Source organism: Hemicordylus capensis, chromosome 6 (assembly GCF_027244095.1).
Source record: "Hemicordylus capensis ecotype Gifberg chromosome 6, rHemCap1.1.pri, whole genome shotgun sequence".
Taxonomy (NCBI): domain Eukaryota; kingdom Metazoa; phylum Chordata; class Lepidosauria; order Squamata; family Cordylidae; genus Hemicordylus; species Hemicordylus capensis.
In genome coordinates, this window is record NC_069662.1 from 17,373,572 (window position 1) to 17,385,096 (window position 11,525).

Here is an 11,525-nt window from a genome sequence, read left to right on the forward strand (position 1 = left end):
CAGACAGGTATGCAGGCAGATGGATGGAGAGAGAAATGCAAGCAGGTATGACTAGAAAGAGAAACATATGGATGTAATTGAATGATTGATGCCTTTTTTTCCATTCTGCTTGACACCTGCCCTTTTTCTAGCCTCACTTGGGACTCTTGAATTTGATGTTCTTTATGATCCGGAGAGCTGCACCCTTGACTGCACCGTCCTACGGGCCAAGGTAATTATTCCTGAAGAGTGCCCTGAACATGAGCACCCTCATGCTATCCAAGCATGTTTGATGCCTTTTGATCCAGACCCGCAGACCTTCTGCATTGCATGTGTGGCTTCCACAACAAAGGGACATGATTTAATAAAAGAGGCCACACAGGGACGGGAAATCTCATTACGGAACTAGCACTGCTCATTTCAGTCTGCTTCTTCTTTCTCTCTCGTCTGCATTCAGCCCATTGTTTCCCCATCCTTTCTTTTTTTCCCCCTTTCGAGCCCCTGGAAGACAGACATGCTTGCTCAAAGGCCCTCCCTCACCCAAACCCCAAAGGCCTTCAGCTGGCAATGTTTGCGCAACCCCTACCCTGGCACACACACCAACAAACACAGACTGCCCTCCTCCTTCCCAGCTGGTGGGCCTGCAGCATCTTCAAGCACGGTGACGCGCCAGGCAACCGGGTATCCGCAGGCATCTGGGGTTGCCGTGGCAACAGAGGAGGGAGAAGGGAGCACAAGAAACAATGCGGCAGTGCAGTTCGGAACCACAGTCAAAGTAACACCAGCCCGCTAGCCCTCCATCGGTTATCTACACTTCATACTCCCTTCCCCAGCCCTGCAGGTGGCCATTAAGGCCAGCTCATAGACCTCCCTGCTTCCTCCTCACTCTCCCATCCTGGGGCTTCTACACAAACTGTTTCGTGTGTGTTTACATTCGCTTTTCTTTTCTGTTCTCTGGCTGGAAGTGCCATTTCCCCTACGGCAATTCTTCAATGAAGCCAATTTAGCTGGATGTTTTGCCAGCGGTTTGGAACATCCCAAGAGAAGCAGCATTAAAAAGCATGGCACGCACGGTGCCAGGATACAGAATTTCTTGGGGGGGGGGGCACACAAGCTGACATCAGAACATGTTCCCATTAACAAAGGCAAACAGGCAATTCCAAAAAGGTTGCTCAAGAGGGCATCTCTCCAAACTCCATTAATTACTACGCATTTTTATTAGGCTCTCTTTCCAAAGAGCTCAAGGGGATGTATATGGCACTTCTTCACAACAATCTTGTGAGGTAGGTCAGGAGATGTCATGATCCCCAATCTAGTGTCATGACTGGTAGAGAATTGGTCTTGCGGTAGCGAGCATGAATTGTCCCCTTTGCTAAGCAGCGTTCACCTTTGCATTTGGATAGGTGACTACACGAAGAAAGCAACCTCAAAACAGTGGCACATCAGCTGGTAACCTTTGTACATATTTTGGAAACTTCAGTTAGTCCAAAAGCAGCAGCCAGATTGGTCTCTGGGGTAACTCAGAGAGACCATATCATCCTGTTCTTAAACAGTTGCACTGGCTGCCAGATGTTTCTAGGCGAAATATAAAGTGCTGGTTATCACCTTTAAAACCGTAAACAGCTTAGGCCTGGGTTACCTGAGAGAACGCCTTTCCCTGCAAGATCCCCACCGTGCATTAAGATAATCAGGAGTGCCACCGGTTCGAGTGGCACCAGTTCATCTGTGACTTGTGCCAATCTGGAATCGGGCCTTGTCAGTTGTCACCCCTAGGTTATGGAAACAGTGTTCCCTTTAACAAGGATTCCCAGATGTTGACTACAACTCCCAGAATCCTCAAGCAAAAGCCATTGCAGCTGGGGATTCTGGGCACTGTAGTCAACATCTGGGAATCCCTGTTAGAGGGAACACTGAATGGAACGTGCTGCCCGTGGTTATAAGAGGTTTATCTTCTTTGGAGGCCTTCAAGAGAGCCATAAAGACCCATTTTTCAGCCTGGCTTTTAATAATAATTGGTTTTAAACGGTTTTTAAGATGTCTAAATATTTAAACTGTTTTTATTTTGTGTTTTATGCTGAATTTTAAACAGGTTGAAATTTGTGATGTAAACTGCCCTAAGTTGTTCTAGGATGGGTGGTATATTTAATTAATAAACAAACAAACAAACAAACAAACATGTGAGCGTGGTCTGCTGAAGATATTCCCCATAGGGAATGAAGCCATAGCTCAGTGATAGAGCATCTGCTTTGCATGCAGGTGGTCCAAGGTCCAATCCCTGGCGACATCTCCAGGTAGGGCCGGGAAAGACTCCTGCCTGAAACACTAGAGAGCCACTGCCAGTCAGTACAGACAATACTGAGCTAGATGGACCAGAGAGCCAGCGTGGTCTAGTGGTTAAAGTGCTAGACTAGGACCAGGGAGACCCGAGTTCAAATCCCCATTCAGCCATGAGGCTAGCTGAGTGACTCTGGGCCAGTCACTTCCCTCTCAGCCTAACCTACTTCACAGGGTTGTTGTGAGGAGAAACTTAAGTATGTAGTACACCACTCTGGGCTCCTTGGAGGAAGAGCGGGATATAAAATGTAAATAATAAAAAATAATAATAATAACTGTCTAACCTAATATAAGGCAGCCTCCTATAATCCTATGGTCATCACCACATCCTATGACAAAGAATTTCATAGATGAATTATGCACTGGGTGAAAAAGTACTTCCTCTTGTCAGTCCTAAATTTACCAACCTTTTGTTTTATGGGATGACCCCTGGTTCTAGTGCTGTGTGTGTGTGAAAGAGAAATTTCTCTCTGTCCACCCTCTCCACTCCATGCATAATTTTATACACTTTGATCATGTCTCCCCTTAATTGCCTCTTTTCCAAGGTAAAGAGCCTCAGATGCTGTAGTATAGCCTCAGAAGGAAGGTGCTCCAAGCCCTGATCATCTTGGTTGCCCTCTTCTGCACCTTTTCCAGTTCCACAATATCCTTCTTAAGATACAGTGACCTAAGTTGTATGCAGTACTCCAGATGTAGCCACACCATAGATTTGTATAAGGGCATTATAATATTAGCATTTTTATTTTCAATCCCCTTCCTAATGACTCCTAGCATGGAATTAGCCTTTTTCACAGCTACCGCACACTGAGTCGACGCTTTCAATGAGCTGTCCACCACGACCCCAAGATCCCTCTCCTGGTCAGTCACCGACAGCTCAGATTGTATCAGTGTATACTTGAAGTTGGAGTTTTTCGTCCCAATGTGCATCATTTTACACTTGTTTTACACTGAACCGCATTTGCCATTTGGTTGCCCACTCCCCCAATTTGGAGAGATCTTTTTTCAGCTCCTCTAAATCTGTTTTGGATTTCACTACCCGAAATAGTTTAGTGTCATCTGCAAATTTGGCCACTTTACTGCTTACCCCAACTTCTAGATCATTTATGAACAAGTTAAGGAGCACTGGTCCCAGTACCGATCCCTGGGGGACCCCACTTCCTACTTCCCTCCATTGTGAAAACTGTCCATTTATTCCTTCCCTCTGTTTCTGTCCTTCAACCAGTTACCAATCCACACATGAACCTGTCCCCTTATCCCATGACTGCTAAGTTTACTCAAGAGCCTTTGGTGGGGATTAGTACTGGAACAAGTTTAGTCAAAAGCTTTTTGGAAGTCCAAGTATATTATGTCAACCATATCACCTTTATCCACATGACTCTTTCAAAGAACTCCAAAAGGTTAGTGTGGCACGACTTGCCCTTGCAGAAGCCTTGCTGTTTCTCCTTCAGCAAGGCCTTCTCTTTGATATGTTTAACAATTTTGTCCTTATGTATGTTTTCCATTAATTTAGTTAAGCTGACTGGCCTATAATTTCCTGGATCCCTTTTTTGAAAATCGGTGTCACATTGGCTACTTTCCAGTCATCTGGTACAGAGCCTGATTGTAGGAACAAGTTACATATTTTTGCTAGGAGATTGGCAATTTCACATTTGAGTTCCTTCAGAACTTTTGGGTGGATGCTATCTGGCCCTCGCAATTTGTTAATTTTTAATTTTTCAAGACAGTTTAGAACATCTTCCCTTGTCACCTCAGATTGGCCCAGTTCTTCAGTAGCTAAACCTGAAAAGCTCAGTTTCAGAGAGGGTATACGGTCAGTATCCTCCGCCATGAAGACAGATGCAAAGAACTCATTCAGCTTATCTGCAATATCCTTATCCTCCTTAATAACCCCTTTCACACCCTCATCATCTAAGGGGCCAACTGCCTCCCTGGCAGGTTTTCTGCTTCTGATATATTTAAAGAAGTTTTTGTTATTCCCCTTGACACTTCTAGCTATATGCTCCTCAAGCTCTCTCTTTTTTTTTTTGCTTCCCTTATTGTCTCCTTGCATTTCCTTTGCCAGAGTTTATGTTCCTTCCTGTTCTCTTCATTTGGGCAGGACTTCCATTTCCTGAAGGAAGCCTCCTTCCCAATTGGGAGATGAGACTGATGGTTTAGGGGATGAGATAGGATGGGAAGACTCTATGACCCAGAGCCCCTGTGACTCCATGCACTGGAACCCCCCACACCAAGAGAACTAGGGAGCCAGATCCAGAACCCACATGCACACACTACCAGCACACACAGAGACAATATTTCTGCCTTAATTCTCTGACTTGGAAGAGTCCCTCAAAGACCTGTCAGCCCAAATAGAGGGCCTCCTTTACCACCAGAGAGTCAGTGCTTAGAAAAATCAGACACCCCCCACTTTAAACAACAGAGTCTTCCCAGGGAAGCTGTGAGTCGAGTCTGTGCTACCTGGGTAGCCGCTATAAAAACCAGCACCGTCAGCTCCAAGCACCCACTGGAGCAACATTCATTGCACGCTGTTGTATCCAGCTCTCTTACTCAGAGCTCTTCAAGGTACTGACCAAATTTCCTGAAGTGTTTTCCTTGGAGCTGTCTGAAGTCTGTGTCCCTCCCAGATCTCCACCTCAGCAGAGGCCCTGGCTTGTCCTGGAACAGGATAGGCAGGAAAGCCAGTGGTTGGCTCAATGTGACTCAGTAACCTCTGTGGCCAAGAAGGGATTTGAACCTGGGCTTTCTCCACTGTAGTCCAACACTCTACCACTGCATCATGCTGGATTTTCACCCTGCATGTTCTCTATGAGGGGGATGTAGGAAATGTTGCTATATAGAGAAACTCTATAATGAACAATATGTCCAGAGTGTTTCTCTGTACCCACATCCATGATGCTCCATACAGAAACCCAAGGCCTAACATCTTCAGTGACCTTCAAAAGAGTCCCCAAAACAATTTCTTCATTCTGGCATTAGTGGTTTTTAAATGGTGTTTTTTTAAAAAAATTAATTGTTTTTATATTGATGGAAACCACCTAGAACCATTTGGGTTGGGCAGAATATAAATGTAATGAATACGTAAATAAGGTCACAACCTCTAACTTTGGATTAATCCACCCAGAATAACTGCTGATCCTTGATTCTGTGAAGAATCGTGGGGGAAATATTCAGGATGGCTTGTGCATTACATCATTCCCACACAGAAGGTGTGAACATTAGCATGAAACTCAAATGTAAATTATCTCTCATACACACAGTGAAAAACTTGCAAGGTAATAAAAATGTAACTATTTGTGTAGGTTTTTCAAGCCGATTCTTACTTGCAGGGATTTTGTTAATGTGTGGCCTTCCAACAAAATGTCCAAATAAGGAACATGATCAAGATTTTAAAGAATAGCATTTGGAGGAGATATTAAGTCTGAAGGGAAGGCAAATTGATCTCTCTGTCTTTCTGTTCTCAGGGGTTGAAACCAATGGATTTTAATGGCTTGGCTGACCCCTATGTCAAACTGCACCTTCTGCCAGGAGCTTGCAAGGTAAACACAGTTTCCGATTTGCTCCCCGTCATTGGGCCTCGGTTATTGGGCCTAGCAGAATCCAATATACGCAGACAATATACGCCCCAACAGGGCACTCTCAGGAAAGCTAGGCACAAGGAGGAATCAGTCTATTTTAGTCCATATCTCTATAGCAGGAATGGCCCCCTTAGGTTCTCCAGCTGTTGGTGGGCTACAACTGGCATCACTCGCAGCCACAACACATTGTGGCTGGGAATGATGGGAGTTGTAGTCCAACAACAGCTGGAGGGTCTCAGGTTGCCTCCTCCTCCAGATTATGGCACTGTTCTCATAAAAACAAGGCCTTAGAAGATTTGGAGTGGTCCCTCCCCTGCCACGGCCTTGTGACCTCTGCCAGTGTTGGAAGCAGCTCCTGGCATCACTGCCTTTGCACCATCTTCCCACCGCCTACCTGTTGGGGAAGGTGGCGGGCAGTGTTTCCAGGCTTCCATCTGTTGCCCGCCCCTCTTCCAGCCAGCAAGTGGTTCATTCACTGGCTGGCTGGCTGGCTGGCTGGCTGGCTGGGTGGGTGCGATGGTGGGAGGTGGACCCCAGCGACCCAGGGAAATCTGTCCCCCTGCCCCACTCCACAGTGGCTACACCACTGGATAAGAACTAGAGCCCCTTGTGGCTGCTTAGTTTAAAGATGTTTTGAAATAGAAGGAGGAGAAGGAGAAGGAGAAATTGGCCATGGAGATGGATGGGTTGTGGCTGCACAAACTAGCCGAAAAAGTGTACCAGCCAGACTAGTACAACCTCAATTCATCATCTGAGGCACTGTTCCCTCTAAGGCGTGCACGCGCTCACATGTTTTTGGATGTCTGCTCAGTTCATTTTAGATCCCACTCAGGTTGAATCAGGAAGGCCCCATTTTGAATGTGTGTGCGCACATACTGCCTTGATACTGCTTCCCAGTTCCCATCTCTGGTCATGAGAACCAGATACAGGCTGGGCCCTAGCTCAAATCCATGGTCTCCCTGGGATATAATCAGCCCTGCTAACTTGGCAAAGAGTCATCTTCTAACGTGGTGATTCTCTTTTATTTAGCAGGGGGAGAGTAACTGGCCCTATCCACCCCCAGCACAGTACCTCCCGTGACTGTTGCTGGTTTCTGTCTTAAGTTTCTTTTTAGATTGTGAGCCCTTTGGGGACAGGGATCATTCTTATTTATTTATTTCTCTGTGTAAACCACCCTGCGCCATTTTTGGAAGGGCGGTATAGAAATCTAATATATAATATAATATAATATAATATAATATAATATAATATAATATAATATAATATAATATAATATAATATAATATAATATAATAGACTGTGTTCCATTCCACTTCCCCTCCACCCCCTTTTTCCCCTCCAGGCAAACAAACTGAAAACACGAACCCAACACAACACCCTCAACCCAGTGTGGAACGAGGCCCTCACATACAACGGGATAACGGCTGAGGATATGGCACGGAAAACCCTGCGGTAAGATGTGACCCACCCGCCTAAAATCCCAACCTACAGCACACCCTCTTGATTCCCATTCTCTCTTCATCACAATACACCTCCTCCATCCCTGCTCCCTCTTTCTCACCTCCAGAATCTCTGTCTGTGACGAGGATAAACTGACGCACAACGAGTTCATCGGAGAGACCCGGGTGCCCCTGAGACGCCTCCGGCCCGGGCAGAAAAGACACTTCAATCTGTGCTTGGAACGACAACAACCGGTGAGAGTCAAGCCTAAAAGGGCTGTGTACTTCAAAGCCCAACATCAGCCAGGAGCTATTAGTCCATTTTATTTATTACAAATGTCCTAGTCAGCTTTGGGAGCTGTGCATGCTCCCCATTTCCTATAATCCGCTAGCAAACAACTAGATAGGAGAAGAGCGGAGTGAGTGGCCATCTGTGAAGTAGGAGCTGGGTAGGGCTGTTTTTATTTATTTATTTGATTTATATACCACCCTCCCAAAACTGGCTCAGCACTATTACAAGTGCTGGGTCGGATGGCACCGTCCAACACAGCTCCTGACTCACAAACAATCATTCCTCCCACCTCCTATCTACTTGTTTGCTAACAGATGATCGAAAATCGGAGTGTGCCGTGCACCACTCCCATAGCTGGAGAGGATGCTTCTCCTACCAGTCGTGTGAACTGCCTTTCTGTGTAGCTGCAGCCAAATTCAGGCCCTACCTCAATAGCCCCTCTAGCTGCTTGGCTCTTCATGATAACAATATATGGCCCCTCCTCACCATAGGCCCTGTGTAAGGTTTAAGGTTTCCCCATATGCGTCAGCTGTCCCTGCTTACCAGGGACGGACCCTATTTATTAGGCCCTGCTACTGCTCTGCCCATTTTTTGCCTTTTGGGAGATGCCTTGTCAAACATTTGTTTGTGTGAACTACTGGAACTGTCATTCCCCAGGGTTCAGCTCCCTTCCCAGAGTCTCTAGGACTGAAATTTCATGAGTAAAGAAGTGATGCTGTAACAGTCATCACGCCTCTGCACTTCCCTGAGCAGTGAGGCGTGCCAGACGGAGCATGACCTAAACTGTGGTTTCCTTTGGAGGGCAGCACACAGGAGACTTAACGGTGTTTTTGTAATGTTTGTTTTACTTACAAATATACAAGCCAAGTATATGTGGAAGCAAGAAGCATGGCCATCCCTAAAGCAGATTCACTATTCCACATTAGATCGCCAGAAGGAGAGATACTCCTGCACCCCAAAGTTATTCTTTCATCTCTCTCTCTCTGGACTCTTTTTCTCTGGTGTTCCAAACTCTCTTTCTGTGTCTACCCCCCCCCCCACCCCCGAGTAGACAGACAGTCTTTCTTTCTCACACACTGAGCATGGTGCTGGGGCTGGGGGGAAGCAGGGTTCCACCTACCTTCCACCCAGACGATCTCACTGCCGCACACCCAGATGCTTCGTGCAGCGCTGCTCAGTGAGGGCCGGGACTCATTCTCCCAGCCTCCATGTATCTCACAGTACAGCGCATGATGAGCATGGTGCATTGGGGGATACCCTCATGCGACGGGTACTCTAGGTGCCTGTCTCTGTGCGCGCTCGGGCTGCAAGCCGCCCAAGCATACACATGATCCTGGCGCTGGAGTTAAGGGTGTTTAACCTCAGCTAAAGACTGAGGTAAAAAGCTGAGTCAGGCAGGCAGGTGGACAGCACCGAGATCCACGCAGATCCCGGCTCTTCACACACACAGGCTAACCCAGGCTGGGCTGCCCTAGCCTGGGTTAGGCTACGCATGTGAATACCCGTAACATACACATACAATCTCTCTCTCACTCACACACACACACATATATATGGTGTGAGGTGTGCAACCTTCACCGACCTCCGATTGCTTTCCTAGGGCATTTCCAGACAGCATTAAACTGCAAGATGTTCAGAGCTTTCACACATGTTCTAAGTACAATCTTATTCTCCACACACATGCTGCTGCAAGCTTCTGCACTACTTCCTAGTGCAATCTCATCCTCTGTACACACACCGAGCAGGGACTCTGCATGCTAACAGCGCTAACCGCTGGCCACCTCCAAGAAGAACCCACCCTTTTCTCCAATTGCACTACTGTAGTAATGAAAAGTACCACTTTAAGTGGCGCAGCAGGGAAATGCTTGACCAACAAGCAGAAGGTTGCAGGTTTGAATCCCCGCTGGTATGTTTCTCAGACTATGGGAAACTCCTCTATCGGGCAGCAGCGATATGAGAAGATGCTGAAAGGCCTCATCTCATACTGCGCGGGAGGAGGCAATGGTCAACCCCGCCTGTATTCTACCAAAGACAACCACAGGGCTCTGTGGGCGCCAGGAGTCAACACTGACTCAATGGCACACATTATTTACTTTACAGTAATGAAAAAGGGTGGTTATTATGGCTGGGGATGAAGGGAATTCTACTCTGACATCTGGGGACCCAGGTTTGAGAACCTCTGTTTTAAGTGTTTTAATTTGTGATTTGATGGTATTAGGCTGATATTGACTTTTTGTGAGCTGCCTTGGGGGCCCTTTTGATGACCAAACGGCAAGGTTAAAATCCCTATATAAACACATATACACATACAGGAAATAGAACCATAATACAACTATGCAAATTAAGCAAACATATGAGCAAATGTGTAATGAGTTTACACAATTCCCTATCCAACCCCAGTGCAGCATCTCTCCAGTGGCTGTTGCTGGTGGCTGTCCTGTGTTTCTTTGTAGACTTTGGGACAGGGAGCCCAGCTTCTTATTCTTTTGCTATGTACACTGCTTTGAGAATTTTTTTTGGCATATTAATATTTGTAATAACAATAATTTATACTAGTAGTCTCAGAATTCAGCTTTTCTTGGTGCAGATCCATTTTAGCACAACAAGCAGAAGGTTGCTGGCTTGAATCCCCGCTGGTATGTTTCCCAGACTATGGGAAACACCTATATTGGGCAGCAGCGATATAGGAAGATGATGAAAGGCATCATCTCATACTGTGCGGGAGATGGCAATGGTACACCTTTCCTATATTCTACCCAAGAAAACTACAGGGCTCTATGGGCACCAGGAGTTAAAATTAACTTGATGGCACACTTTACCTTTACTTTAGGCACATTTTGTACTTGCAGATCTCAAGGGAAAAGTCTCTTCCAAATGTAGCTCCTCCTTCCATCTCCATCTCCATCTCCATCTCCATCACACACACCTTGTCCCTTAACTCCTCCAAATCTGCTAGTGTTTGTGTTCAGAGGAACCAGGAACCAGATTTTGCTAAATTCTTGTTTCCCCCAACAGCTGGCTTCCCCCTCATCCATGACAGCAGCTCTGCGTGGAATTTCCTGCTACCTGAGAGAGGTAATAGCATTTTCCCCCATTCTTATTCCTCACTAAAATATATATATATTTATTGAACCATTCGCTTTTCCCCATTCCCAAGGGAAGGACTTGAGTTAACCTAAATGTCCATAGGAAAAGAGATAAATTATATCCAGTTCACATTATGACCTACCAATATGAACTGATACAGACCAGTTAGAACAAGAAAGGCCCATTACATCATGGGAATGCACACTAAGAACAAGTTAGACCCCAGATAAATTAATTCTCTCTCTGAGCAGTATCAATTAGGTGCAAATATGAAAAGATGTCCAAGGCTTAAACTAATGTTGTGGCCCACAGGGGTAGTTTGGACTCAGAAGACCTTGTTTCTGAGTGTTAATAATGTGCCTATCATTTTAAAAACCTTCATTGAAAGTCTTGTCCAATTGATCTCTTATATATATATATCAAGGTGAATTTGGAATATCTAACCCAAAAAGCCAGATACTTGATCAAGATTCCAAAGACCGATTTGAGAGCTCTCTCTGTCAGAGCAAAGACAGACCGGCCCAATTTCCAGTGTCACAATTTAAATCCTTATTCCAAAGATCTGTTCAATTCCAGTGAATGTAATCCAAGGTCTTCAACTTTGAATCCATACATTGTTCTGAGACAAAGTACCTCTCCGATGCTGTGTTCTCAGTCACTTTATGCTCTGCATATGCTCTAGAGCACCTCAGAGCCAAAGGAACTGAATACTACCACCTGGGAACTCTCTGGTCCTCTAGCGATATATAGCAATTTCTTGGCAGAGACATGAGACAGACACTGACACCAAACAGTCTTTTAAATGTTTACTTAACTAAT

General features: G+C 45.7%; 2 protein-coding genes across 4 annotated transcripts in view; one reads left to right on the forward strand and one right to left on the reverse strand.

Moving 5' to 3' along the window:
- Positions 1–4,949, reverse strand: part of LOC128331669 (zymogen granule membrane protein 16-like) — a 93,252-nt gene extending 88,303 nt beyond the window's left edge. The window contains exon 1 of one of the 3 annotated variants that reach the window (XM_053265368.1): positions 4,884–4,949. The gene's annotated coding sequence lies outside the window, so the exon portion shown is untranslated. Of the gene's footprint in view, positions 1–1,618; positions 1,739–4,883 lie in introns of those variants that run through there. The other 2 variants (XM_053265370.1, XM_053265367.1) reach the window with 2 other exon arrangements.
- The window catches only part of DOC2A (double C2 domain alpha), a 30,961-nt gene that overhangs the window by 10,557 nt on the left and 8,879 nt on the right, over positions 1–11,525 (forward strand). The window contains exons 3-7 of the mRNA XM_053265346.1: positions 132–211; positions 5,775–5,849; positions 7,231–7,340; positions 7,456–7,582; positions 10,635–10,694. Coding sequence (XP_053121321.1) covers positions 132–211; positions 5,775–5,849; positions 7,231–7,340; positions 7,456–7,582; positions 10,635–10,694 — 452 coding nt within the window. The remainder of the gene's footprint in view (positions 1–131; positions 212–5,774; positions 5,850–7,230; positions 7,341–7,455; positions 7,583–10,634; positions 10,695–11,525) is intronic.